This window comes from Camelus dromedarius, chromosome 33 (genome assembly GCF_036321535.1).
Source record: "Camelus dromedarius isolate mCamDro1 chromosome 33, mCamDro1.pat, whole genome shotgun sequence".
Lineage (NCBI taxonomy): Eukaryota > Metazoa > Chordata > Mammalia > Artiodactyla > Camelidae > Camelus > Camelus dromedarius.
Genome location: NC_087468.1, coordinates 6439620 through 6464333, shown reverse-complemented (window position 1 = coordinate 6464333; position 24714 = coordinate 6439620). Strand labels below are relative to the sequence as shown.

At 54.7% G+C, this 24714-nt stretch overlaps 2 protein-coding genes and 3 long non-coding RNA genes across 15 annotated transcripts; 4 read left to right on the top strand and 1 right to left on the bottom strand.

The window, feature by feature from the left end:
• LOC135319848 (uncharacterized) lies at positions 1-1957 on the top strand. Its single transcript, XR_010378758.1, has 3 exons — positions 1-284; positions 493-551; positions 1168-1957. It is a non-coding gene; the product is annotated as an uncharacterized LOC135319848 (long non-coding RNA).
• A 247-nt stretch (positions 1958-2204) lies between these two features.
• POU3F3 (POU class 3 homeobox 3) lies at positions 2205-3771 on the top strand. The gene is given in 15 exon segments (XM_010991888.3): positions 2205-2309; positions 2311-2397; positions 2399-2502; positions 2504-2621; positions 2623-2688; positions 2690-2767; positions 2769-2891; positions 2893-2988; positions 2991-3029; positions 3032-3079; positions 3081-3092; positions 3094-3429; positions 3431-3493; positions 3495-3605; positions 3607-3771. Coding segments are annotated over 15 exon segments (1530 nt in total). The 5' UTR covers positions 2205-2213; the 3' UTR covers positions 3760-3771.
• Positions 3772-9094: 5323 nt separating this feature from the next.
• On the top strand, positions 9095-17500 carry LOC135319849 (uncharacterized). The gene is made up of 2 exons (XR_010378759.1): positions 9095-10251; positions 17136-17500. It is a non-coding gene; the product is annotated as an uncharacterized LOC135319849 (long non-coding RNA).
• On the bottom strand, positions 11870-24444 carry LOC116149518 (uncharacterized). Of its 11 annotated transcripts, none has more exons than XR_010378750.1 (8): positions 22313-22724; positions 21567-21882; positions 20186-20417; positions 19618-19704; positions 18186-19340; positions 12914-12991; positions 12627-12675; positions 11870-12523 (listed from the first exon to the last, which is right to left on the bottom strand). XR_010378750.1 is itself a non-coding variant. In XM_064481783.1 (5 exons), the coding sequence occupies exons 1-5, from the start codon at positions 22478-22480 to the stop codon at positions 19040-19042; spliced, it is 1104 nt and encodes a 367-aa protein (XP_064337853.1). In that variant the 5' UTR covers positions 22481-22724; the 3' UTR covers positions 17865-19039. The 11 variants fall into 11 exon arrangements, 1 of the variants encoding a protein (XP_064337853.1); XR_010378752.1 differs by having other exon boundaries at positions 11870-12083; XR_010378757.1 differs by adding an exon at positions 24386-24444 and having other exon boundaries at positions 11870-12991; positions 20202-20414; positions 21567-21688; positions 22313-23283.
• LOC116149519 (uncharacterized) lies at positions 19698-21572 on the top strand. The gene is made up of 4 exons (XR_010378760.1): positions 19698-19796; positions 20195-20303; positions 20850-20963; positions 21506-21572. It is a non-coding gene; the product is annotated as an uncharacterized LOC116149519 (long non-coding RNA).
• Positions 24445-24714: the final 270 nt, after the last annotated feature.

The window sequence follows — 24714 nt, the reverse complement described above, 5'->3', positions numbered from 1 at the left end:
AGCTCGCGGCAGCCCGCGGTCCGTCTCGCACGCGCGGGCACCGCGCTGGTCCCAGGCTGCAGGTTTCCCAGACGATGGCATCCGAGAACTTAAACAAAGGGGGCCGCCGCCGGCGCGAAGCGGCTGAGGAAAGTTGCGGTGGCGGATTTCCAAGGAGCGTGGCCGCTACCCGAGCTCTGGGCGCCGCGAGCTCCCCCTTCCCACCCCCGCCGAGGCAGGGACGGGGGCCGTCTGGCGAAGGAACAAGGAAACTTTGAAACCACTGGGGACACATCTGCCTATAGGTATTAGCGTGAATGGCGCATCCGTGCCGCGCGCGTTACAAATCTCTGGGATGGAGTGGGGGGCGGGGAGGGCGGCGACACAACGCAGTACCAGGTGGAGTGGGTAGGTCGCTATTTTTCATGATTTTCCCTCTATGTTCTCCTGCTGACCCCCCCTCCTTCTTCCCACCCCACTCCCTTTCTCTCCCCTTTCTTTCCCCCTTCCCAGACCTATTGCGATGCCCAGCGCCACGAAGGGAACACCAACGTCTCGGCCGGACACTAAGAGTTAAGATGTGGCGGAGGGGGGTGGCGGGGGAGGGGCGGGGAGGAGAAAGTGGCGAGCGGGAGGGAGGCGTAGGGGTTGGGGTGGGGGGGGCGACAGATTTCCAGCTTCTACGACGCTCTGCCTAAATTAAAAAGCAACCAATCGGAACGGCCGGAAGGGGGGGCCGCGCGTCCTAAGCTAGTCATTCCGGGCCTGCCAATCACCCAGCGGGTAGCCAATCAGCGGGGGCCCTGGTGCTCGACTTCCTTGTATTTGGGAAAGTGTGGTGGTGGTGGGTGCGCGCGCTCGCGGCGGAGGGTAAACATTCGACAGTCCCCGCTCTGAGAGGGAGGGACAGAGAGCGAACTGTCAGATCCGAGCGGATCGGGCGGGCGAGAGAGAGGAGAGAGAGAGAGAAAGAGGGAGGGAGAGGGAAAGAGAGAGGGCGAGCGCGCGCGAACCAGGGCGGAGAGCGAGCTCCCGCGGCAACTCCGCTCCGGCACGGCCAGCGCCAGCGCCGTCGGTGCACCCTCCAAGCCGCGCACGGTGCCCACTGGAGTTGGTTGTGTATCAAGGATCCCATATATGCACACACACACCTCCACCAATGCACTCTTCTTCCTCCTCCTCCTCCAGACCTCTGCTGGGAAAAAAATAAAACACCAACCCCAACCGTCAGCAGCAAGGTAACAGAGAAACTCAACCTCGTTTTTCTCCTGTTCAATTTTTTTCCTTGTTATATTTGTTTCCTAATTTCTGCCCAAAAGGAAAGATGTCGCATCAGGCTGTGACTGTTGCGAGGAGAATGAAAAAGGACTCTTGTTTCAGAGGCAGCCAAGAGCTCCAGCAATAGCAACTTCAGAGAAATGCACCATCGAAAGAAGTTTTCCTAGGACACAACAAAACTTGAAAGGAGAGGACCAGAGGGGGAGAGAGCAGGAGCCAGCCTCTCCTCTCGGCACGCGAGCAGCCAGCATCACCACGCCTTCAAGGACGGGAAAAGTTTTTCCTACTCTGAGGGGAGCCCAGTGAGCTGCGTTCCTGGGGAGGAGGCACGGAGCGGCCAGCCGCTGGTCGTCCACGGTTTGGTTAAGAAGAAAGGAGCGGCTTCTTTCTTTGTGTTTCCCGTGAAATCTCCACTTAGCAGGTGGACCGAGCCCCGGGCCCGGGCCGAGTCCGCGCTTGGCCGCGGACAGGAGGAGGAGGAGCGCGAGCCAGCGCGCCCGGCCCGGGAGCCCCAGCGCAGGCCCGCGCCCCGCCCGGCGAGCCCCGCTGGAGCGAGCCGATCGCGCCGGGGCTGGGGGGCGGCCACGACCCCCCCTGAGGGGGGCGGCCACGGAGCGCGCCCCGAGAAGCGAGACCCCCCTCCCCAGAGCGCGGCTCCTGCTGCGGCTGCTGCTGCTGCTGCTGCTGACCAAGGCCGGCCGGCGACCCCCGCGCCCTGCCCAGCGGCCTTGCAGCTGCAGCCGGCGGCGGCGGCGGCGGCGGGGGCGGAGGCGGCGGCGGCGGAGGCGGCGGGGCCGGCGGGGGGCCCGGGGCGGGGGCGGGGGCGGAGCGGGGGGGAGGCGGCGGGAGGCGGGGGGGCGCGGCGCGGCGGCGGCGGCGGCGGCGGCCGCGGCGGCCGCTGCTGCGGCGGCGGCGCGGTGGTGGCGGCGGTGGGGTGGTGGCGGGAGCGGAGCGGCATGGCCACGGCGGCTTCTAACCCCTACCTGCCGGGGAACGGCCTGCTGGCGGCCGGCTCCATCGTCCACTCGGACGCGGCAGGGGGCCGGCGGCGGCGGCGGCGGCGGCGGCGGCGGGGGCGGTGGCGGCGGCGGCGGCGGCGGCGCGGGGGGCGGCGGGGGCGGCATGCAGCCCGGCAGCGCCCGCCGTGACCTCGGGCGCCTACCGGGGGGACCCGGCCTCCGTCAAGATGGTGCAGAGCGACTTCATGCAGGGGGCCATGGCCGCCAGCAACGGCGGCCATATGCTGCCACGCGCACCAGTGGGTCACGGCCCTGCCCCACGCCGCCGCCGCCGCCGCGGCCGCCGCCGCCGCCGCCGCCGTGGAGGCGAGCTCGCCGTGGTCCGGCAGCGCCGTGGGCATGGCAGGCCGGCAGCCCCCAGCAGCCGCCGCAGCCGCCGCCGCCGCCGCCGCAGGGCCCCGACGTGAAGGGTCGGCGCCGGGCGCGACGACCTGCACGCGGGCACCGCGCTGCACCATCGCGGGCCGCCGCACCTCGGGCCACCGCCGCCGACCGCCGCCGCACCAGGGCCCACCCCGGGGGGCTGGGGGGCCGACCGCTGCCGCCGCCGCCGCCGCGGCCGCCGCCGCCGCAGCCGCTGCGCACCTCCCGTCCATGGCCGGGGGCCAGCAGCCACCCGCCGCAGAGTTTGCTCTACTCGCAGCCTGGGGGCTTCACAGTGAACGGCATGCTGAGCGCACCCCCGGGGCCGGGCGGCGGCGGCGGCGGCGGAGCGCGGGCGGCGGCGCCCAGAGCCTGGTACACCCCGGGGCTGGGTGCGCGGGGACACGCCCGAGCTGGCCGATCACCACCATCACCACCACCCACCACGCGCACCCCGCACCCGCCGCACCCGCACCACGCGCAGGGGCCTCCGCACCACGGCGGCGGCGGCGCGGGGCCGGGACTCAACAGCCACGACCCGCACTCGGACGAGGACACGCCGACGTCGGACGACCTGGAGCAGTTCGCCAAGCAGTTCAAGCAGCGGCGCATCAAGCTGGGCTTCACGCAAGCCGACGTGGGGCTGGCACTGGGCACGCTGTACGGCAACGTGTTCTCGCAGACCACCATCTGCCGCTTCGAGGCCCTGCAGCTGAGCTTCAAGAACATGTGCAAGCTCAAGCCGCTGCTGAACAAGTGGCTGGAGGAGGCGGACTCGAGCACCGGCAGCCCCCACGAGCATCGACAAGATCGCGGCGCAGGGCCGCAAGCGCAAGAAGCGGACCTCCATCGAGGGTGAGCGTCAAGGGCGCGCTCGAGAGCCACTTCCTCAAGTGCCCCAAGCCCTCGGCGCAGGAGATCACCAACCTGGCAGACAGCCTGCAGCTCGAGAAGGAGGTGGTGCGGGGTCTGGTTCTGCAACCGGCGCCAGAAGGAGAAGCGCATGACGCCGCCCGGGATCCAGCAGCAGACGCCCGACGACGTCTACTCGCAGGTGGGCACCGTGAGCGCCGACACGCCGCCGCCGCCGCACCACGGGCTGCAGACGAGCGTGCAGTGAAGGCACAGGCGCCGCGCGCGGAGCGGGGCCGCCACCGTCGCCGCCGCCACCACCGCTGTCATCCCGCCGCCGCCCCCGCCGCCGCGCCGCATCGGGCCGGGCCGGGCCGCCCTCTCCTCCGCCCAAAGACAGGCATGCCCGCCCTGGGAGGAACGGAGAGGGACGCACCGAGGAGACGTGGTTTGAAGTCCAAGGAAGGAGGGGCAAGCAAACAAACCAACAAACAAAGCATCACAAATGCCCAGACTGTTTTATATACGCGTACATGACAAAACCAGAAGAGAAAAGGGGGGCGATCATGCGATCTCGTTTATACCGTGGTGGTGGTTCGTTTTTGTTTTGCTTTCTAAAGAAGGGTGAAGATGCCTAGCGCACCAAAACTGCACTCGTGAGGTTTTTCCCACCCTGAGAAATCCTACATGGCGACGGTGGATAGAACCTAGCACCTGCCTCGTCTTCTCCTCTTAAAAATTGAAAGAAAAAAAAGATTTTTTTTCTTTATAAAGAAAAGCATCCTCCTCACTTCCACCCCCCTCCCTCCAAAGGGCCCCCGCCTCCAGAGAGCCAGAGAGCCACCGAAACTTTGTTTCCTGGGAGCGACCTGAAAGCAAGCAGAGGCACTGGGTTCAATCAGGGGTGACTCTGCGCTCCCGAACCCTGTTATTCTTGTCCATGTTAAAGTCACTTGGGGACAAATTGACTGTGAAACGGGAAGGAGAAAAAAGAACAGTTTCCAGAAAACAAGAAATATATATATATATATATATATATATATATATATATATATATATATACTCACAGCTTCTGAAATTAACAGACTGATAGCAAAGCCAAAAGAAAAAGAATACGTATCCTCAACGTAACCTTGGAAATAAAAAGCATCACGAAAGAGCAGAGGGATGGGCGAGGGAGCAGGGGACGTCCACCAGCGAGTGAGGGAGGCCCCGGCCAGTCCAGGCACGGGCAGGCGGACTGGGCGTGGAACAAGGCCCGGCTGCCAACCCCGGCTCATCGGCGGCCGCTCGGGCGGACGACGCCTAGAGATGCCACCGCTAATATTTTTTTTATTAATATTTTTTATTTTTTATTTCTGGACTGACTCAGATCAAGGGAGTTAGAAAGACAGCACTTGTTTTTGGTAGGTTTTAATAAACAGACTTTTCAAAAGACGGCAATATAGAATTGTTAGATCCGTTGTTGATCTAAAAATATTTGCTTTATATTTTCATTAAATGACTTCTTTTAATATTTTATTCAGAATACTTATGAACTGCTGCAAAACGGTAATTTATTTTTCCCCAGATCTTGTATTACGTGTTTTTTTCAGACGAGCACAAATCAAAATGAAATGAAAAAATATGGACAGTTGTTAGGTAATAAGGGTATCTTTTGATGTGATCATTTGATTGTAATTTAATTTGAGTAGTGATTCCGTAAGAGCTGATCGAGAAAATAAATTTGTTAGAATGAAATAGTCTGTGTCTGATGCATAAACACTGTGTGGGAAGAAAAAGAGTCCTCTAGAAAATATTTTTTTACTAATACAAATCCTTAAGGGATAGTGCTAAGTGAGGAAGTAGGACCCTGCTCCACCTAAGATATATTTGCAAACCTAGAGTAAAGGTCAATGACAGAAACCGCTAGTAATTGACATAAATAGTCACTCCTTGTTAGTCCATTAATTTCACTATATTCTTCTCTCCCTTAATTTTAGTGGGTGTTTTTAGTATTTTTCAGTGAGATTATCTCAATGCTAGTCTTTTCCTCAGAAATACCTGTGTCCTTTCATCATCTTTATCAGAAAGTTGGACTACATCACCAGTAAAAAAACATGCCAACTGATTATTAATGGTTAATACAGAGTGCCCCCCAAAGTTTAGCCTCTCTTTTTCCTCTCATCCCCCACCTCCGCCATATCACTTCGTCTCTTTCCTCTTCTTCTGAAGATTAATACTTGTAAAGAACAGCTTACAAGTCGATGAAATATTTTTATATCAATTACTTCTGGTGAATAATTATCTGTAATTAAGTTTAAGTTATTAAGCTGTTTTTTTTGGGGGGGGTTGTTTTTCCTATCATGAAAGTAGTTCTAAAATCCTGATTATGGCCCACACTGCTTTCTGTCAGTGTGATTACCAGTTCAGACTTAAGCTTCTAGGTTTCTGTGTTTCGGTCTCTCCCCAGTATGATTCTAGATCTTCTTTCCTGGTGCTGGGGATTTTTGCTTTTTGATCACTCTTTAGACACACCCTGCAGAGCGGTCACATTTATCAAGTTAATGTATCAATATTTACAATGTGGGAAAGTGAAAGTGTCATGCCTCAGGTTGTAAGTAACAAGACAGCAAGACGCAAGAGGCTCTGCTTAGTTGGGTCCGTTGGTATTCTACTTTAAAAAAAAAAAAAAGCTTTTGGAGTGAGAAAGCAATGATTTTGCAGATTAATTTCCCCCAATCTCATCGAGCTGTCACTCACTTTTTGCATCTTCTCTCATCTTCACTCCCTCTCTCTGTGATATCGATGCAGGGGTTAAAAAACCCAGAAAACTGTGAGAGCAACAAGGAACAGTTATTTCTTCCAGACAGACCCTGTGCCACTTTCATAAATCAAGCCCAGCCAGATGGCCATGTATTGGGTTGCATTATTTTAAACACCAAACCGTACTAAAAATCACAATCATTTTGATTTGTGAAATCTGAAAAAGGCCATATTTATTAAACAGAGAGCAGGGGGAAAAAATGAAAACAAGAAACCACAATTTACTTTTCTTTGCCTCCTTGTGTTCTGTTTCTCTTGCTATTGTAATCTCTTTGCCCAGCAAATTTACAACCTGGAGTGGGGGGTGGGGACCAACTTCATCATTTTTCCAGGGTCCGCAGGGGCAAGCACAGAAGGCCCTATTGGAAAGCTGGGGATTGGGTGTGGTTGCTTTAATATGGTGGACGCTCCTGGCACGTGAGATGAAATATTGTTTTCCCTATGGGACTGGCAGTGGTTGATCAGACAGGGAATGGGTCTATTTCACATTTTAGGAGGTATCTGCTTACCTATTTGGCTGACAACAAAAGAACTGACATTGGATTTCACACTGTTTTCTATTAAAAAGGAACCTTTGCTGATTACTCTGGAAGAAGCCCTGATTTGGGGGTAGCAGAGTAACTTAGTTCGAGAAGCTGGGAGAGCTGGCCCACTTTCTTTCATTATTTTGTATTTTTGAAAGTGAGCTAAGGCTTGCACTCCATTTTTTTTTTTTTAAATCAGCCCTTTGAATGTATTTACAAAATGAAAGTCATGGCTGGAAAACAAAAGAGGGCAGAGATAACTGAGAGGTTTTGTGCAAAGGCTTATATTGTTACACATGTAAATAATGAAAATATTGTTATATATCACCAGATCTTTTTAATGAATTTGGTCATTGTGTTCCTTTGCAGCGCAAGTGTCTTGTGCTTCGTCAAGTGTCCATTTGTTCCCTCCATTTCGGCCCACCCTCCTCCTCCCCTCCCAACCCAGTGACAAAGTTCTGTTCCATCAATCTGGCTAATCCCAAACTAGGCCCATTTATAATCTGCAGTCTCCTGTGGCCCCTGACCAGTTGTCCAAGCCACAGCCATCTCATTCACCCAACCCTCTTCCCCTGCAAGTCTGGGCGATAAATCATTCAAGGTGTATTTAAAATAGTCACTTTGCTGTTGTTGCTCTGCTTTTTTTTTTTTTTTTTAAGGACTTAGCCAAGGACTACTTCTTCGTTCCAAAACAGAACTATTCATTATTAATCTTAGAGATTCCTTCTGCTTTCCCTGTAGCCTCAGTGTTTGCGTATTACCACATCCATAATCTGTTTTGTATGAATGGTTTTCAACATTCAGAGAATACTTGGTTCTAAAATTAAATGCAGTCTATGCTATGGATAGTTTTATCGATAAGTGTAATATTTTAAATAATTTTAACAATTAAATTTGTTTTTTAAATTATATATTTGTAAAGTATTTATCCTGTTGGAAGCAACAATATATTGTTGTATTTATTCATTTATTTTTGTAATAAATGATCAACCTCTTCAAGCTAAATCAAAAATGACACTTTTATATATGTATACAAAATGCATTTTAAGAGATGGGCCTATTTGCACCAATTTGTATGTAAATAGAGGAGGATCCATCAATAACTTGTAGCTTTCAGAACTAAATTGAAGGAAGAAACATTCTCTCCACATGGAGTTTAGTTTGCCCAAGTTCCAGGGTAATTAATCAAACTCTAAAATGGATGCAACAAGTATTAGCACTGGATGCAGACTTGAAATTAATTATTTAGGAGGTGGACCTGGTTTTTTTCAAGGCAGAAGGATAGAAATGAAAGAATTCACTTCTTTCATGAATTGCACGTGGCTGGCTGGCTGGACTGATTAGACTAGATGCTAAGGTATCAGTGATAAAACCCCGTACCTGGCTATGCTCAGACGTCTGTGGTGGGAAAGGGTGTTGAAGGAGAGTTAAGACTTTGAGGTTATCAGTGACCCAGAAGCAAGGTGATGTAGGAAAAAGAGTTGTGTGATGTTTAAAAAAAAAAAAAAAAAAAAAAAAAGATCCTCTAAAAATGTCCCTGAGTGAAGACCCAATTTCTCCTCTTCCTGTTACCGAAGGCAGGAGCAATCTGTACAGGTGTGGTTGTGGTGGTGGCGGTTGTTGTAAGAGTGATACGTGTAGGAAGTGTGGGGGTCACCTCTCCAGCTTTCCAAGTTCTGTAGGTCACTTGGTCATCTCCGTTTCTCAGGGCGGCTGTTCCGGGGGCCTGAAGGTCACCCACGTGACCTCCTGGCTGCTAGAGCCCCACCGTGGGCTTGATCTTGATTTCAATAAGGAAATCAGAGGGCTCTGGGTTTGCCTCCTGAACTTTCCAGTCTAGGAAAGGAAACAGTGCGGAGGCTGGAAGGGATGGGTGGGGGTGGGGGCGGCGGAGATGGCAAGGATACTTGTGTAATCAGATTCTTTGATTTTGTTAGCCTGGCTCATGGCCTATTAATTAGATTACTCTCTCTTTCATTCTTGATTTCACATCCGTGTTTGTTCCTGTCTCCTAAAATGTGGGCGCGAGCGTGGCGAGCGCTATGATGTCACTGCCGGCCAGCGGCGGCCGCCTGGCCTTCTGGAGGGCCGTGGGCTGCGTTCTTGATGAGTCGGGTCTTCCTCGAGGAAGAGTCGTTCTGGAAGTGACCTCAGAGGGGTCTGGGAAGAGGGCAACTGGCCTTCTCGCGGCGGCTGGGTGCGCGCGCGCCGCGTGCCCGTGGATGCGGGCGCGAGGAGGGCGCCGCGCAGAGTCGCGGCCGGGCCTCTGCACCCCTGGGTGCCGGCGGCTGGCTCAGGTGCAGGGCCAGGCCCAGGTGGAGGTGGGGGATCGGAGGAGCGGAGGAGGAGGGTGCCGGCGCGGGCCGCCGGCGTCCGAAGCCCAGCTTCCCCCCGGGGTGCCGCGCGAGGCCGGGCGCCCAGGTGGGGCGGTAGCTGTCAAGGGGGCGGGAATGGGGGTGTCCCGACCCTGCCCGGCCCAGCTCTGCCCGGCAGCCGGGCCGGAACAGCTGCGGACAGTCCCACAAGCTGTTTTCCTCGTGGCGACCATTCAGCAAAACGCACGATCCTTTCTCAAAGATTTAAATTTCGCGGATGAATTACCATACACCGGTTGCTTAGCAACTAAATTCAAGCAGGGCTGAGAATATGCAAGCTTTTTGTATTCTCATTAATAAAAATGCCACTCTGACACAGCAACCCGACTTTGGATCACTGCAACTTCTGTAAAAGCCGTAGGAGAATACAAACCGGTCCTGCCATTTAATTACAGATCAGAATGGCTTGAAACGCGATGTTTTGTTCATCTATCTTCCTAAAAGCGATGTAAAAAATAACGGCTTTTCAAGAGCACTAGTAAATTCTTCTTCTTTTTTTTAATGGAGTTGTCTATCGGGGTTACTGATAATTGTCAACTGAAACTTTTGGAAACAGGTTGAAATTTCCCCCTTCGTCATTAATGCTCAATCCTTCAGCCCACAGCCTCTGACCCTGCGCTCCGTTCACAGCCTAATAATTACAATTACTGCCCTGATTCTGGAACAGCTCGGGCCTCGGGAGCCCTGGAACTTAAAGGACAGTTGGCACAGCAATCGACAAGGCCCGTGGCTGGAAAAAAACCTAAGGACTTGAGGACTTGTGGGAGTTTCGTGGGGAGGCTGAGAGGTCGCCTGAGCGGCTCAGGCTCCGGGCGTCCAGAGACAACTTCTTGGAGGGCACAGGGGAGAAAGGGCAATCGCCCTCTGCTCCACGTTTGCGGATTTTCCGTCCTGGGCCTGGCCTCCTCTGCCGGGAATTTGGTCGCCGCCTCCCCGTGCGGACGATGGAGTGGAGAGGGCTGAGCCCCGGACCTGCTGGCCGACTGTCTCTGGGCCCCACGCCCGAGGGCCCTGGAGGAAGAACGCAGGTGGAGCTGGAGCCACGGGTCTCCCAAGGTCAGGGCCTGGGGTTTCCATCGGGAACGCTGTGTGTCCCTTCCCGCAGGGTGCCGCGCAGGGAGGGGACGCACTGAGTCGGAACAGGGCCCAGCCCTGGGCTGCAGGCCGCGGGCGGGGGTGCAGGGGTCAGCGGGGCCCGGCCTGGTGCGCGGCTCGCTCGCATTGTTCTCAGCGCGCCGAGGCCGGAGCGGGTTGCGAGCGGGGGCAGGGCGGCGGGAGGCCGGCGCTCGGTGGAGTTTCGGGCACCAGGCCCCGCCACCGGCCCGGGCTGGAGAACTGGGGCGCCCCCACGGACGCTGGGGTCGGCCGCGTGTGCCCGGCCGCGTCGCGGTCCCCTCCCGGGCGACACTGAGCGGGCGGTGGGCGAGCGCGGCGGCAGGGGAGGCAGGGGTGCCCAGGCCACCCGCCAGAGGACTGCGCGTGCACCGCCTCTGAAGCTGCCCGAGGAGGCCGCGGTCAGCTTTAGAAAGATGCGGGGCCAAAGTGAAACTCCCTAGATTGGTTCCAACAGCGTCCCCCCCGGCAGCCGAGCCCCTTCCTCCCACTCTGGCAAACCTGCCAGAACTTCAGAGGTTACTTTCCCCCAGGTCAGCCTGGCTGCGTGAAGACCCTGAAGCCCCCAACTGACTCAATTTAACTCGGTTTCTTTGCAGAGAATAACCAAAACCAAAAACCCAAAACAGTGGATATTAAACCAGAAGTTGAATGTTTGCCACATTAAATGCTCAGAGGCACCGGAGTTCTCAGGAAAACCTACATAATAAACAGGAAGCCATTTATTTACAAATACAATTGCTCTAGACAAGCCACATTCCATGTCCGTAATTCATTAATGGAATTCGTTCCTTTTCTTCCCGTTGGAAAGGGAAATTTTAGCTTTTAAAAATATCTGGGTCTTGGGGGCAGGGGAGGAGAGTGGCTAATTTACCTGTTCCTAGAAAAAGAAGCAGTGGTGTCTGGCCAATTCCTGCCTGTGGGGACGTTAAACAGTATAAAATAACCATTTAAAAGATATTGAGAGGTTTTGTGTTTTTTGGGTTTTTTCTTTTTTCTTTTTTACTCTTCAGAAAATAAGTTTGTTGGTAGTCGTTGCTGTCCCCAGAGTTACCCAGTGAAATTGCACTGGTAACATAACCCTAGTTGGACAGCGTGTGCGTGCATGTGAACAAAACTAAAATTTAAATGACTTGAGCTGGCTGGGAACACAGCAAAATTTTATCGTAAAACTCACTTCATTGCCACCGTTTTAGAAATGTCTGTGGCAATGTGCCTGCTGCCCCCCCCCCCCCCCCCGTTTCCTGAGTCACACCTGGGGTGATGCAGGCTCTTGGCTTCCCCATTACCAGTAAGCCAGTATCACTTACCTGGAGAACTTGAGTCTGGTCCTTATTAACTTGGGAAGTTTTCTTGAAGTGAGTCCCCTGCCTCTGCGAGTTGGGAGAAGTGCATTGTTTGGGAGAGAGGTCACATCCAGGGGAAGGTAGAATCAAGTATGAGTCTCTGGGTGACCCAAAATGAGTAAACATCAAACGCACAGGACACACCTGAGGTATGTTTAGAGCCTTGTGAAGTCCCCAAAGGAGCAGAGTTTACAAAGGACAAAAGGAACACTAACTGTTGTCTATGTTTCATTGTTGGAGCTACAAAGTAGCAGGATGAACACTGAGAGGAAAGCAAACACATCTTTTTTTAATTCAAAAACAAAAACAAAAGGACAAGGGATGTTCTGACGAAGAGCTTCCTGAGAAATCGCACATTAGTTCTGTCCTGCAGGGCTGCCTCCCTCCCGGCACAAGGCAAGCCCATTTAGTAGGCTGGAAATTTGCACACTGAAATAGAATAGATATTCATTTCAAAGAGCTCGCCTTGCACCAGCCCTGAAATAAAAGATGCCCAAACCTACCACCCTCAGCCCACCCAGTTTCAGGCAGGACCACTTAGAGGAGTGAAGGGGAACCAGGCATGGTGCTTCCATTCAGCCCCTGTAAGAATCTCAGAGAGAGAGAGTCTATTTTTCATTGACATCTCCAAGGTTGAAAACTCTCCAGTAGAATTTTTAAAAATTAATTAAATAGGTCCAGTCAGAAAGGACAGCATCACTTGCTCAGGCAATCCTACTGATTGTAACTCGTGCTCCTCCAAGATTTCTTCCAAACAGGGCTTTAAAAATGTTTCAGACCTGAGAGATGTCTGACTCTTCCAAGATCTGTTTAAGAGTTGTCCTGGAGGTTTTTTATGCGAGAGGGATGCTAGGCAGGTCCAGTGACATCTGGGGGAGTGGAGGTGTGGATATTCAAGGCACTGAGCAGCCCGCACTTAAAACAGGGTTTCTGATTTTCCATGAGGGGGCCTCACAGGGCAGCACTGCTTACCTGTGTCCCTGGTCCCACAGGTTTTCCTCAGTGTATCAAAGAGGAGGGCCTGCAGGTGAGGGGGTGGAAGTAAAGGGAGAGACCAAAAGACAGGTCACTTAACTATCCCCTTTGTTCTGGGCCTTGGACTGGGGGTTCCAGGAGGGGAAAAAACAGCCCCCCAGGAATGAAGCCTCTGTGTGCATTACCCCGACACCCCCACCATGGCCCCACCCCAGCCAGGAAACCAAGTGCTGGCTGATTTGGAGCAAATGGGTAAACTCGAGGAATTCCTGTGTGAGTGTTACCTAATATATAGAACTTTCTGCAGGGAGAGGGGCTCAGCCTTGATTTTTCTCCAAATGACTACGTACAGGCAGAAGGGACTAGAAAGAAGGAATAAGGACAAGTTAAATAGAAAAACCATGGGGAAATGGGACTTGTGTGGCCATATACGCCGATGCATGCAAGCTGAGGCACATGTGAACAGCCACTTACTGGTACATCCTGTCTGGGCCCTGGGCATCTTTAAACATCCTGCCTCTAGCTGTATTTGGCTAAAGAGGAGTGGTACCTAACTTGGGGGTTGAGGAGGGCAATCCTATCCAGGAATACTGGGCCCTGGTTGCCCTGTAGGAACCAAGTTAGTGAACACCTTTTCCTCACCTTGCTCTTTCTGTCAGAATCCTCAAATCCTCACTGTGGGGGGCAGGCCACCCCCTGGCCAAGGCCCTGCTGTGCACACCCCAGCCACCCCGGCCTGAGGCAGGAGAGCTGTCCTTTCACCAGCAGCAGGAGGAGGAGGGCGCCGCTGCAGCAGCCCGAGGTCACATTCAGGAAACCTGTTCTTCTGGGAGAACCTCGCCCCAAAGGCGCAGGCGTTGCAAACCGTGTTCTTTTGCCCCCAGCGTGAAGGAGAGATGAAGCCAAAGGACAAGCATTTTGCAGGAGGGGATCTGGAGCTGGGCGGTGGGTCCCAGCAGATCCCCAGCGACAGGCCCCCTCCGCAGGGGGTGGTGATTGGGAGTTGGGGGCCAGGAAGGCGCACCAGCTGACAAAGCTGTAACAAAGGATTCCAACGAAAGTGGTACCACGGATCTTTACAGGATCGCACACCTTCCAGGCGTGTCCCCAGCTCCCCAGGACAGAGAGTCCGTTGATTGTTCCCCCGGGCTCCGCGGACGTGCCCGGGCTATCAGTGGTGTGGTGTTGCTTCGCAGCCGCGCCCCGCGCTCCTGCAGGCCCCCGTGGGCAAGGGTGGGTGGCTGGGCCCCGGCCCCGGGCAGCCCAGGGAGGCGCTGGTCTGGTTGGGCCACACGGGTCACCCTCGGTTGGCCCCGGGGAAGGTGGTGGGCGGCGATCTGGCCTGGCGATGCCTGGTGGTGCGGCCCTGAGGACTCCCCGCGCATCCCTGCTGGGCGAGAGCGAGCGCACTGGAGAAGGGAGCTCGCGGGGCTGGCGGGCATCTGAGTCACCAGGGCCTTGGCAAGAAAGCAAGCAGGAGACAGTGGAAAGGACGCCTCCCACGACGCGATGCTGGGTCGCTGGCCGAAGCAGGTGGGCAGCCCCAAGGCCTCCGCCTGGGCCCTCCATCCTGCACCCTAGACCCGCTGCCACGGAGCCCTGGCGTTGACCCTGAGCTCCAGCGCAGCCTCGGCCTCCAGCTGCTGTGTAGCAATTGGCGGCTAGGAATTGGTGCCCTAACACAGAGGTCGGGGTCGGGAAGGGTTGAGACCAGCACAGGAGGGAGAGGGAGTGGGGATCGGGAACCCCAGAGAGACCTGTGACTTCACCCTCACGCTCCCACTGGGTTCCAAGTTTCCCAGTGCAGCTCCCACCTGCCTTTCCCAGTTTCCCTGGGAGCTGGAGGCCCAGAAGTGGGACTCAGTGAGGCCAGCAGGAAGCGAGAAGCTAGGGTCCAAGTTCAGGACCAGGGGTAGGTGGAAGAACCCATCAGGCCGAGGTGACCCTCCGCCGGTGACAAAGTGGGTGACAAGGACAAAACCTTGGGAGAGCAGTGGAAGTAGGTCTAAAGTGTGGTCCGTGATTCTCTACTTGGCAGTGTCCCCTTTCTCTGTTTCAATCCCGGGGAGGCCTCTGGGAATGGCTGCTGACCTGGGCTTCCAGCTGCCAGCGTCCACCCCGCTGGGCCTCCCAGCTCCTGAGCTGCCCAGAGTGGAAGACTTGCCCAGGCTGGCCCCGGCCCTCAGGCCAGGCCTCCAGACGCCGCTGACTCCCCCACCCCCACCCCTGCTGGCCTGAGCTGGGCTGGGCCTGCGACCCCACCAGGGGCCCCGGCTTGGAAATTCCAGCCAGTCAGCCCAGCATGGCAAGAGGGCTGGAGGCCCTGAGTGACACTAGCTCCTACCCCTGGCGACATACAAGTGTAAATGAGATGCATTTTGGCTGATCAGTCCACTGTATTTTCTGCAACTTAATGTGTCTACGTCTTGTCAACTCCTCCAGTCGGGAAGAATAGCGGAAGATTTTAAAGAGAATTTGTGTGTGTGTGTGTGTGTGTGTGTGTGTGTGTGTGTGTGTGTGTGTGTGTGTGTGTGTGTGTGTGTGTGTGTGTGTGTGTGGTTTCCAACTCCAATTCCATACAGGGAGATGGGTGAGAGTAGAGACAGAGAATTGCTGACATGAACAACATGATATAAACCCTCCTCAAATGCAACTTTAAGCCACAAAGAAGGAAGGAGAAAGAGGTGGGGGTGGGTTATGGCGGCTGGTAAGAGACCCTGGTGGAACCGGGTGAATCTAACTGGGAAAAGTTTCAAATTGTAAGTTTCTTTTCAAGAACAAAATTCATTAGTATTTACTTGGGTGTAGGGGAGAGACCAGACTCCTTCTCCGGCTAACCTAACATCTAAGGGGCCACTTGGGGGGAGGGTTGGGGGACTCATTGGGAGGGGAAAGGTTTTCTGACACCGCAGAGGCTCCAGCTGGGAGCATGTCCTCTTCATATGTCAATTTCCAAACAAGTTGTAAGGAAATTGAGGAAACTTGCCTCCAAGGCTCACCAGATTCCCCACCGGGTTTCCAAGAAAGCAAGTCTTCTCAGGGATGATGGGGGCCTTCGGTAAGGAAAGGGGAAGGACCACACGACCTCTGGTGTCTGCCCCAGGCGGCCTGGTAGGGTTCACTGGGGAGCTTTCTTCCAGCACGGAGCTTGGTAGGACCCAGGGCCAGCTCCAGCCTCCACTCCTGCCCCTCTTCACAGCCATGTGTTGTCTCAGGTTTGTCTGCAGCTGACCCAAGGAAGGGGGACAACAGATTTTCGGAGCCCTGTTCCCCAGCCCTGGCTCTCTCCCTGCTGCCAGACTCTGGGGTAGGCAGGGCTCCCACTGCCCTGAGTTACCGGAGCTATGTACTGGCCTCTAGTGCCCTCTTTCCTGGGAGTCTCAGGGTCAGCAGGGAATTTGTTGCCGAGTATGGAGCTGCTGTGTTAAGATCTGTCTCTGGGGTCAGCTGCCCACTCAAAGGAGCTGTGAGCTTTAACCCGCAGGATTATAGGGTCTTCTGGGGCTGCTGAAACCCTGACCCTGCCTCAGGGGCCTCTGGTGGGAGCAGAAGCCAGGCCCATCTCATTCAGGCGAGGTTTTTGGACCCCTCGGGTGTCCAAGATGATCCCGCCCCATCCAATTTGGAAGATTCCCTTCTCTGCTGTATTCCTTGGCTGAGGTGTGAGATGCCCTCACTGCAGGGCAATTAACTCCAACAGACTGGAATGGGGCGGGGTCACGTGCTTCCCGGTGAGAGCAGCGGCCACCCAGCACTCTGAACCCATGCAAACTTTTCCACCGCTGAGCAGAGGAGTTTGCTGGTCGCAAGTAGCTCAGGTTTCTGCTGTTCAGCCTGGGCACTTCCATACCAGCCTGGTAAATACATCAGATCCAGATGTGTGCTACTGCCCTGGGCTTCCACCAAGAGCCAGCCGAGGTGCTGGGGAGACATTCCGAACACATTCGCTGCCTCGGCTCGGCTCACCCACAGTCCTGATAGGCTGGTCGGGAGGGCTGAGCTCTGGGGAATGAGCAGAGGGGACACCTCCAACTTGCCCGGTTGCTTAGCCTGACTGCATCACGGTGGCTGTCCAGGGCTCCCGCAAGCTGCCCTCTCCTTTTTTCTTGCTGTGGATTCCCAAAAGCAATTTATTCCCTCCCTCCTTCCCTCCATGCCACCTCCGCCCATCCCAAAGCTGAGCATGGATTTCCATTTGGGATGAGAAGGGGTACCACCAAAGAGACAAGGAGGGGTGGTGAACCACCTTCAGCCACAGTAACCTTTACACCAACAGACACAAGTCTCACTAACCTCCTCTTTTGAACAGTTGCTCAGCTTATGACAGGCCGAAACCATCTGAACTCAAGAGCAAAAAGAAAATTTAAAACCCAGACCAAGTTACTTATTTCTCCTCTGCTCCCTGAGTTCACCAACCCTCACCCTCACCTCCTCAACTCCCAGCCATCCCAGTCTCCATCACCCCATCTTAAAGATTTAAAGCACTTGTTTCTTAAACTCTTCCAGGGCTTTCAGCATTACCAGAGCAACTGGAGAGAGAACACACCCCGCCTTGAGCCACTCAATTCTGCATCCAAGCCAAATAGCCACCACCATCAATTACACTTTGCATAACTTGACACGGCCAGAAATGAAGACTCCGTTATTTACCAGAAGTAGAAATAAACTTCACTGAAAGAAATAAATGCAACTTTGACCATGGGATACCTACTGGCCCTCTGAAAACATCACCTCTGTCTTCCCACCCCCTTTACTGGGGTGGAGTGCTGTAAAAATCCAACGCAGCAGAATTTTGAAAGAGCGTGATCACCTGGAGCGGGTTTGGAGTCCTCAACTCCAATCATTAGTAATAAAGTCTTTAATAGTCATAATTGGTATTTAATTGCTTGATCTGATTGGTGCTTTATTCCTGACCTGATTTAGTTTCACCCGGAGGTACAGGTGGTCCGGGATCAGTGGAGGGAGGCCATTTGCAACTTTTTCAAGCAAAAGGGAAAGTACTTCTGTTATATTTGTAGACATGTGTCTCACATATTTTCCCCCTGTCTTTTGTAAACTAAGAATAAACATTACAGATCAGGGTTTTAATTTATCCAGATGGAATCATAAAGTACCTAGGAGATTATACACACACACACACACATACTATGGAATTGAGGACACAAGGCTGCTCGCACTGAAAGGAAGGAAGAAACTCAATACTGAAGCGGAAAAAACTGAACCGCCAGCCGAATCGAGTAACTAAGCAAGTTCACTTTATTCCTTCGCAGGAAGAGGGTGCGCGGCGGCGAGGGCAAGTTGCCCCGGGTCTTTGAACAGGGACATCGCGAGGCGGGTCAGACCTTCCCACCAGCGGCCCCTGGCCCCTCATCACCCCCTGGTCCCTAACACACACACACACACACACACACACACTCGAGCGCACACACTCGCTGCTCTGTGCTGGGGTCTTCGTTCCGCCTGGCTCCCCTTCTCAGAGCCCTGCCGGCGGGAGCACCGGCGGCCCTCCCTCTCCGGCCCCGGCCTGCGGCCCGCTCCCCGGCGCCCCGAACTTACCCGGCGCGGTCCTTCCACTCCGCACACAGACAGGAAACCGGCCTCAGTCGGGGCAACATTTGAAACCACACTTTGTCGATACCATCGGAGACGAGCGCACACTTGGGGCTCTGAGCTCCCGAGCCCGCTTCTAGCAGAAAACCGGGGGTCCGGGGGAGGGCGGCCGGGCGCGAATCCTCCCTCCAGCCGCGCGGCCGGCTTTCTTATGGAAATGAACGCGGCAGGCCGCGCGCCCCGGCCCGCGGTTCCTGTCCTGGCTGCGGGGACCCGGGCGCGGGGCTCCCCTCCGCCCGGGCGGCCGGCGCCCGGCATTAAATATTCATAGAGATCGCTACTTTCTTAAAGGAGAACCCACCGCGCGGGAAAGTTCACAGCCAAGGGCAGGCACAAAGGAAGGGCTCGCTGCTGCGGGTTTGAGGTCCGGGAGGCGCACCCCTCTCCGCGGCGGGGCCCGCGCAGGCCACACTAAGGAGGAGACTGGGGAACGGGAGCGCCTTATCGAGTCACTTTCCTTGGAGAGAGAGGAAGGAGAGCTGAACTTGGTGGCGGAAGGAAAGCTCGCTCCCTGATCGCTGAACGGTTATTTAGAAATAAGCCCTCGCATCTGACGGCCTAGAATCCTCACGAGCTTTTTTTCCTTTTTTTCTTTTTTCTTTTCTTTTTAAGGAGGCCGCTTGACTTTCATTCGAACTCCACCGGCATCGGGGGCAGCAAGAAAGTTTGGAGTGTGTTGGTGGAAACGTGAGCGCGCGGACCAAGTTTATTAAAACCTTGCAACGAACAACAATTTCAGTGAAACTGTTAAAACAACAAAACCCGCACCTGCCCGCTTCCCTGCAAAGCAGAGACCCGGCTTATGCAGAGCCGGGCGGCCGGCGCGGGAACAGCGGCCGGGTGCGGTTTGGAGACGCGTGTCTGCGCCCTGGCTCCTCCGATCCCAGCAGCGCGGCGGGGCCCGGGGCTGACCCGAGTGGGTGTGGGGCGGGGGGCGAAGAGATGGCAGCGGCGGCCGGCGTGCCGAGGCCTCCAGGGAGCGCCCCAGTGGGGCCGGCCTCGCGCGCCCCGACAGGCCGGCTCCGTCCGCTCCCGGCCCGGGGGCTTTGTGTTCCCGGCCCGGCGCACTTTGGCGAGTGGTCGGAAAGTCTCGAGCGCCATCTAACGGGAGCAGCAAAAGCTGACGCCGGGTGTAGGTTAGGACGGGCCGCGCGGGCCGGGCGGGTCCTGCGCATCTCCTCCCACACCGGCTGGACGCCACCCCCAACGCGCGCACCACGCACACCCTCGGGAATCCGCGGAGCCTACCTTCCCGGGGAGGGGACGGGGGTGATGCGGCGCCCGCCTGCCCGCCTGAGTCCGCCCCCTGCGCCCCTGCCCTCTCCTCCCTTCCGCGTGCCCCCAGGCCGCGGGGGAAGAAAGATCGTCTTGCACCTGCCTTAATGGGACCCTGGTGTCCTGCAAGCGCTCCCTTTTTCCTTTTGGCCTGCGATGGAAATTACCAAGAAGTCCTGAGCGGGAGCACCTGTTTTCCGAAAGGAACAGCCACATAATGAAGGGGTGTGCAGCCAAAGAATCTTCGAGAGGGATGGGGAAAGGCAATGAAAGAGGATAATGGTAACAAAACAAAAAAGTGCCAGTGGAGACAGATTTGGTCCTGACGGGCTTTGGGAGAGCTTCAGGGTCTGCTATTTGCAGGAGCCTGAGGAGAGGGGAAGCCCAGCTGGGGCCTAAGGGGAGGCAAAGGAAGCAGGGCCCAGGAAAGGATGGAAGGAGGGACCCAGCACCCCAGAGGTAGGCTGCAGCCTGAGGGTGCTTAGGCCTTCCCAGGGTTCCAGGCCACCATGAGGGCCAGGGACCACGGGCGATGCACATGGTGCCATGTGCTCCTGTCAGCTCAGGGGATTTCTGCAGAGCTGGGAAGTTAGAAGGGCTGGCGCCCCGACCAGCTGTGAAAGGAGGACCAGAAGGGAGGAGAGGTGCTGATCAAGGCCCTAACCACCCACCCTCCCCAGATCTCACAGCTGCTGTCCGTCCTGATGCTTTGAAGAGTGGATGACCTGTCTCCGTGCCTGCAAACAAAGGACCAGAGGCAGGAGGCCGGTGGGCAGCCGGAGACACCAGGTACTGGCCCTGAGGATGCAACTCGCGGCTGGAGTCTTAACTCAGGGAGAGCGGTGGAGCTCCCAGTCCAGGCACAGAGCTGGTGAGGGACTGAGAGTCTCAGGCCCTGCCCTGCTGGGTGGGTAGGACAGAGATCAGAATGCCTGTTCCTCTCTCAAGTATGCCATGAGAGTAGAACATGATGTCAGGTGGACAAATGGTTTTTATTGTGGTAAAACATGCATATGATTTACCATCTTAACCATTTTTAAGCCTACAGTTCAGTGGCATTAAGCACATTTCCACTTTTGTCCAACTATAATCCACCACCATCCACAAAACATTTTCATCTTCCCAAACTGGAACTCTGTATCCATTCAGCACTAACTCCTCACTCCCCTCCCCCAGCCTCTGGCACCCACCATTCTCCTTTGTCTCTATGAACTTGATTCCTTTGGGTCCCTTATATAAATGGAATCAGACTGCATTTGTCCTTTTGTGACTGGCTTATTTCACTTAACGTAAAGTCCATGTTATAGCATGTGTCAGAATTTCCTTCCTTTTTAGGACTGAATCCTATTCCATCATATGTATAGACCACGTTTCATTCATCCATTCATCTGCTGAAGGACGCCTGGCTGTGATCAGCTTTTGGTGACTGTGAATCATGCTGCTTTGAAAGTGAGTGTACACCTATCTCTTGGAGATCTTACTTTCGATTCTTTGGGGTGTGTACTGGATTGCATAGTGATTCTACATTTAATCTGGGGAAAGCCTGCATTACCTTTCTCCATGGCAGCTGCATCATTTTATGTTCCCACCAACAGTGCATGAGAGTTCCGATTTCTCTACATCCTCACCAACACTTGTTATTTTCGGTTTTGGCTTCTTAAATGACAGCCATCATAAGGGGTGTGAGGTGGTACCCAATTGTAGTTATGAAACGTTTTAAGTGTAAATTTACAAACGTAGTGGAGTAACACTAAGAAGGCAAAGTGGGGACGGGTCTCAGCAGAGGGGGAACATCCTGGTGATTATTTCAAATCTCTGCTCTTTAATTTTTGAGCCCAGTCCTACCAAAGGGGGAGAAGAGAAACGACTGAGGAGGGGGCACACAGACCTAACACTGTTTGATGGTCCTGTTTTTGGCCTCTTTCTAATCACAAGCTGGAAAATTGAAAGGCTTTCATATTAACCAGCCCTGTTCCTGTCTTTGCTGCCAGAAGGAGACCAGAGGTTCAACATCTCTTGGGAAGAGAGAAGAGAAGGGAAAAAAATATATACCGTGCTTGTCTTCTGCCTGGATTCTTTGATTTACTCCATTTGGAAGAGATGCTAGTGTCCCCAACGTTGGCAGTGTGTATGGACTGGTGGGACTCTCTGAAGTCCTTTTTCCTAGAAAAGAGCTGAGAAACAGCAAGTGTGCGAGCGGAAGGGCGGCCGTCCCACCCCGGCTGGGAGCCGTCTCACTGCTGAGCACCCCTCTGCTCCCTCCCGCGGCCTCAGCTGCTGGTGAGCTCAGCCAGCCTTGTGAGGAGTCACTTGTGGTGGATTTCCAGAGCACTCCGTTATCCTTTCCTCTTCTTTTTAATATTACAGCCTGCGGAGACAGGTCAGTGTTTTTATTGCCCACATTTTAAGTGAAAACGTCTAGAGTGGGCACAAGATAATCAAGGGAAAAGACTGTGGTGCCAGGGTTGCACCCAAGCTCCTAGCCCCAACTTGGCCTTGGCCACTGGACCACACTGCTGCTTTCATCTGACAGGAGGGCTGGCACCGGACACAGATGAGAGAAACCAGAGCAGCCAGCCTTGGCAGAGACCTCGACCTCCCTTCTGCTGCCGGGCCAAGTCTGCCACTTGCTGCGCCGCGGAAGCTCTGCGGTGCTTCGGGGTGGGGGGGGGGCGTGGAGGGAGGAGGTTTCGGAGGCACCTCCCCGCATCTTGGCTCCGTGGGGCCCAGCCTTCCCCTTTAATTGCTGCGGGGGATCCCCAGAGAGGAGGCTGCACTGCACATCAGGAGCTCCTTACCTTAAGACAAAAGAACACAATCGCGATGGTGCCACCCTTCCCTCTTCCCTTGTTAGAGCGACTTCCAGGTGAGAGAGAAGATGCCAGAGGGTTACATTCCAGGGGCGCTGAGACTGGGAGGCCTCTCAGCATTCTGAAACGGCTTTGTAGTGTTTGGATCCAAGCCATTTGCTTCTAGAGAGAATCACATTGGGTAGGAGCTTGCCTTTTCCATTTGCAATGGCTTATTAAGTATAAGCATCTCTCTTCTCTGTTTACTGAGCGATTAGCTCTCCCGCCAATGACCCTGCCGGGGAGAGAGCCAAAGTGTGTCCTGAACACACAGTTAGCCTGCAGCACGTCCTTCCCCCACACCCAGAGGCCCACCCACAGGACTCGTGCTTAACGCTGGGATCTTCTTTTTATAGTCGGCAACGAGCATCTCCGCCGATGGTGCGATGTCATCGATGCCACCCGTGTTTCCCGTTCCATCCCAGTCCCAGCGGAGAGAGAGAAGGGGGACCCGGCGTGGCAGAGGCGGGCCTGGGCTGTGCCGTCTGCACGTGGCTTGACGGGGAGGCCACAGCCTCAGGGCTCACGTGCCATTGCTGATTCTTTGCTGTGTGTCCCACAGAAGACTGTCCTTCCTGTCCTCACAGGACAGGACAAAAAGAACAGAAAAGGCTCATTCCTGCACCTGAGTGCAGGCAGTTGAAAATTCTGGAAACCCATAAGCAGTAAAGATTAACCAGATTCTGGCTGATTAGTAGCTGGTCACCTGGCTGAACTGGCTGGGTTTGAGTAGGTCAGTTTAGTGGGAGGTCAGCCCACCGGGAATCAGCCCGACTCCAAAGGTCGCAGTGAAAATAAAATCATGCCATTTACCCACATTTCAGAGACTGAATTCGGTTGTAAGGCTTGGTCTGGAAAGAAGGATTAATTATTTCCAACTAGGTGGATTCTGTGTCCTCTCAGCCAGTTTCTCCCTCATGCTATGGAGAAAGCATAAGATATATCATCGATGTTGTGATATAAACACTGTCTCCCTGCCTGTACCAGGGGGTAGGCTAATGAAATAATTCAATCAGACCAGCTTCCGCCTCTGCCACGTTCTCAGCGGAAGCTCGGTGCTCTTGTGCTGCTGTGCTCAGGCTGCGCCCGTGCTGTTCCGCAGCTAGCATCCCGACGTGAGGGTGGTGTTTGCTGAGTCTAGCGCCCTCTTACACTTACAGGACACAGGACTGCCGCGGGTGCCGGCTATAGGAGCTGGCATCTCGTCTAAGGGCTGGGATTACTTTGTCTGCCCCTCATCCCAACCTGACCAACCACTAAAGAAAAGCAGACTTCTCAGCTCGCACTGCTGGGGTGGGGGGAGGGTTCTGGGGTGGGCGGCAGAGACAGACTTGAGCTCTGTTTGAGCTTCAGTGCTCAAAGTGCTTCCCACATTTGGGCCGGAACACTTAAAGATCGCTGCCTAGTGCTTTGGCGAGCGGGACAGGGCAGCGGTCGTGGGGTGAGAGGTGCCCTGGGACCAAGGGCACCGAGTCCTTCCTCTCCCTGGGACCTCCTCCTGTCCCTGCAGCCTCAGTGCTTTGACTTCAGGCAGAGATCCTGTTCCCAAGCTGCCAGGGTTCCCTTTGCACCTGCCGAGGGTGCAGGTGATGTGGCCGCATCACAGGATGAGTATGGCCTGTCTTCCTGGAGCATCAGAGCACCACGTGATTCTTTAGGGGACAAGCTAAGTAATTTAACCGATAAGCTCAAACTCTATCTTTGTAGAAACACAAGCATGAATCTATCCTCCAATAGCACACAAAATCATCATATAACTTAAAAACAAAAACCCAGACTTCAGATGCATTTGGTGATTGGAGCCGATGGCTTTGGACCAATACCTGGCCCTTCTCCTCCAAGCACATGCGGTTTCTTCTGACATTAGTGGTATTTTGGTGGAAATTTTTGAGAATTCTGCCTTATAGCGTCTTCCCCCTCCTTTACGTGGTTGAGAATTTAAGTTTCAGGACATTATATTTTAAGATTCATCCTCTCCCCACCCACCTCCACCCCCCACCACATAGACAGATTTGGGGCCACCTGTTCACTCCTCAGCCAGGAGGATGGAAGATTCCTGCTGCCAGATCCTTGCCTCCATCCCGCGGAGTCTGCAACAATGCCCTCCAGCATGACGGGAGGAGAACACGCCCTTGGCTCCACTTCCAGGTTCGGGCTTGGACGGCGTGTGGTCTGTGCAACCATTAACCCATGGGACTGGCTGGAGGGGCACCAGGTCCCAAGGGACACAGCCCAGAGGCCCCCTGTACCTCCATGTCCCCTGCCTGCTCCAGGGTGTGCTCTGCACCCGACCACGCTCCCTGCTGCGATGTGTGGCCGTGTTTGTAGTCACTGCTGATGCCACTGATTCC

Excerpts from the sequence above, each read along its gene's own strand:
- LOC116149518 (XM_064481783.1), bottom strand. The coding sequence starts at position 22,480 with ATGGCTTGGATCCAAACACTACAAAGCCGTTTCAGAATGCTGAGAGGC. Across the intron at positions 21,883-22,312 it reads TTGTGTTCTTTTGTCTTAAG|GCTGTAATATTAAAAAGAAG; the intron begins GTAAGGAGCTCC and ends CTGTCTCCGCAG. Across the intron at positions 19,341-19,617 it reads GACACCAGGGTCCCATTAAG|ATGGCGCTCGAGACTTTCCG; the intron begins GCAGGTGCAAGA and ends TGCTCCCGTTAG.